General features: G+C 33.8%; 1 protein-coding gene across 1 annotated transcript; it reads right to left on the bottom strand.

The window, feature by feature from the left end:
• Window positions 1-1,563: 1,563 nt before the first annotated feature.
• On the bottom strand, window positions 1,564-2,546 carry LOC110995901 (uncharacterized oxidoreductase TM_0325-like). The gene has a single exon (XM_022263298.2). The coding sequence runs from the start codon at window positions 2,515-2,517 to the stop codon at window positions 1,756-1,758; it is 762 nt and encodes a 253-aa protein (XP_022118990.2). The 5' UTR covers window positions 2,518-2,546; the 3' UTR covers window positions 1,564-1,755.
• Window positions 2,547-3,096: the final 550 nt, after the last annotated feature.

Consider the following 3,096-nt stretch of genomic DNA (forward strand, 5'->3'; position numbering starts at 1 on the left):
CTATTACGATACCATACCAATAACTTTATGTTACAACAATATTAAATGAGAAACTCCATGCCTATATGTTTCAATATAGTCGGACGTATTTTCTACTCATTTGCGTCTATAAGTTCTGATTTGCACTATCTCGTTAAATATATGTACTTACCCGATAAACAGTAAAGGTTGTTTTGGAAGCTCGACGGTTTTATGAACACAGTGTCCTGATCGTAAGTTCTGCTTATAAGAATTACTCTGCACTATCGCTCTTTCAAAGTACCAGATTTTATTTCTAATAAATAACCTCGATAAATATATTTATTTATTTTATTAATTTATTAATTAACACTTCGTTGCATTATATAAGACAAAAAAAATATATTAAACATAATTTAATGAAAAGCAGCCAGGCAACCACTGTGAGTAAAGGAAAAAAAACATATATTAAATTACGTAAGGTAGGCAAGAAGTGCAAAAATACATATAACAAATACAATAAGAAGGAAGAAACATACTTAACAGAAACAATACTTACTTTTTGTTTTTTTGTATTGGATACATAAAAAAAAAACAAAAAGTAAAAAGTGCACATGAATCACCATATATTAGCAAGAAGAAAGACCTATATACATTCCTTGTTATTGTTGGAGACTGCTGAAGAGTTCAGTATAGAAATCGATGAAACTGATAATATTGATCTCAGAACAGATGTATTTCATCTTATTTGTCAATTTCATAGGCAAGCAGAGAAATAATCTATTGGTGCTACCCACAACTCACTAGGCCAACACTGATATAATATAGTAATATTAATATAAAAATATACTTGTAATAACCAATGACATGTGTTATATGCACATTATACTCATATTGGTGTATAAATTTCGTTAACAATTACATAGGTTAATGGACCAATTGCATTGTCCGTTGAGTGAACTGGCAAAAGTTCTATTATATTTTAGTGCCTATAATAGTTTTTTTATTATTTTATATTGTGTTTCCTAATTAATTTATTATGTTTTGTCTGTAAATTGTATTCACTTGTTAAGCCCTCTTAGCAATTTACAATTTAGTGTCACCTGTTAGGAAAGGAGTGTTTTTATAAATAAACTAGCTGCCCCCGCAAACTTCGTTTTGAACATGGAACATTTTGCCCTTCACCCGAGACTGTTCAGTTTAACGGAATAAAAACTTTTTAGGTATTTCTCTGAATTCTCAGAGTTCAAGTCATAAGTTTTTAATTAACAAACAAAATAGGGTTTGATCGTTGAGGGGTTGAAATTGCAGGGTGGTATGTACTTTTGTATTTTGTATCATAAAAAAATTAAAACAAAAATTTTAATCTTAAAATAAAAAAATAAGGGTTGGGATTACCCTTAACATTTAGTGTGATGTAAAATAGATATTTTACGATTCGCAGACTTATCCGATATGCACACAACATTTTACGAAAACCAAACAAACACCGTGTACCGAGAATTTTATACATTAGGTAAAATATATGTCAAATATAGCACTTAGTATTGCTAAGTGCTATATTTGACATATATTTATATACTTATATATTTATATATGCATATTAGAAGTATGATACACTTTTCGATCAATATTATAAAATGTCGTGATTATTAAAACAAAGGTTTTGTTTATTAATAAAAACACCATAGACAATATTAATTAATTAACAAAAATTACCCATAATGGCCGTTGCACAACAAATATTGCAAATGGCTGCTATAAATCAATGTCATGTGAAGGGGTGACAACATCGATTCAAAGCAACATTTCGCCATTATCTATAACGTATATAGAACCTGTGATACTCCGCGCACGATCGCTAGCCAGATACACAATCAGGTCAGCTACCTCATTACTTTCAGCTATTTTACCCATGGGTAGTGTGCTTCCAAACTTATCTAACAATGCTTCACTATTGGTTCCGAAGCCAGCAGCAACGACAAACTTGGTTCTCGTGCAGCCAGGATTCACAGAGTTCACGCGGACACCTTTGGGACCGAGCTCCAAAGCCACACATTTCGTAAACATATCCATCGCAGCCTTTGAAATGCTGTATGGTAAGAACTCAAACGCTTTGATCGGTTTCAGACCTGCGACGCTCGATATATTAACAATATTGCCCTTTGATTCGATAAGGTAGGGCGCGGCCAGGCCGGTCAGAAGATAAGCGGACCGCATATTAAGGTTCATTGCATTATCAAATAACTGAACGCCGTCCAAAATACTTCCATGTACGCCCACAGCTGCGTTATTCACTAACACATCGATTCGACCGAATTCTTCAATTGTTTTTTCAACGATGTTTTTGACGTTCGCATCGATAGTGATGTCGGCTTGAATAATCAAAGCTGGGATTCCTGTAAATCCTTCACATTTGTTAGCTATTTGTTTTAAATTTTGTTCGTTTCGTCCAACGAGTACAAGTTTCGCTGATTGTTTGGCGAAGGCGCAAGCCGCATCTGCACCAATACCAGCACTCGCTCCAGTTATAATTACTACTTTATTTGCGAAGTCCATTGCGGATGAAGTTTGCTCGATAACTGAGCGTAAACTGATTAATGGGAAGTGATTGAATGTTCTCCACGTTGAAGGTCTTTAACAATAAAAACTTAATTTCCTTGTTTACCATGACAATCTAATACAAATAACCAATAATTCATTAACAACATCGATTAACTGTGATTAAATACTTATTAGACCGTATAACGACGCAATTTAAATCAAAATATAATTATTATATTGACCAATGGACCAGATAATAAAACAAAATGTAGTTTTCTTTTTAAAATGTATTTACTGTTTTTTGGTTCTTAATACTCGAAAGACATTTTAGCAACTTATAAATATTATAAGAGCAGTGTTGGCCTAGGGGCTTCAGCGTGCGACTCTCACCTACATACCTGAGGTCGTAGGTTCGATTCCCGGCTGTGCACCAATGGACTTTCTTTCTATGTGCACATTTAACATTTGGTTGAACGGTGAAGGAACATCGTGAGAAAACCGACATGTCTTAGACCCAAAAAGTCGACGACGTGTGTCAGGCACTGGAGGCTGATCACCTACTTGCCTATTAGATTAAAAAATGATCATGAAACA

The sequence above is a fragment of the Pieris rapae genome, chromosome 13 (assembly GCF_905147795.1).
Source record: "Pieris rapae chromosome 13, ilPieRapa1.1, whole genome shotgun sequence".
NCBI classification, from domain to species: domain Eukaryota; kingdom Metazoa; phylum Arthropoda; class Insecta; order Lepidoptera; family Pieridae; genus Pieris; species Pieris rapae.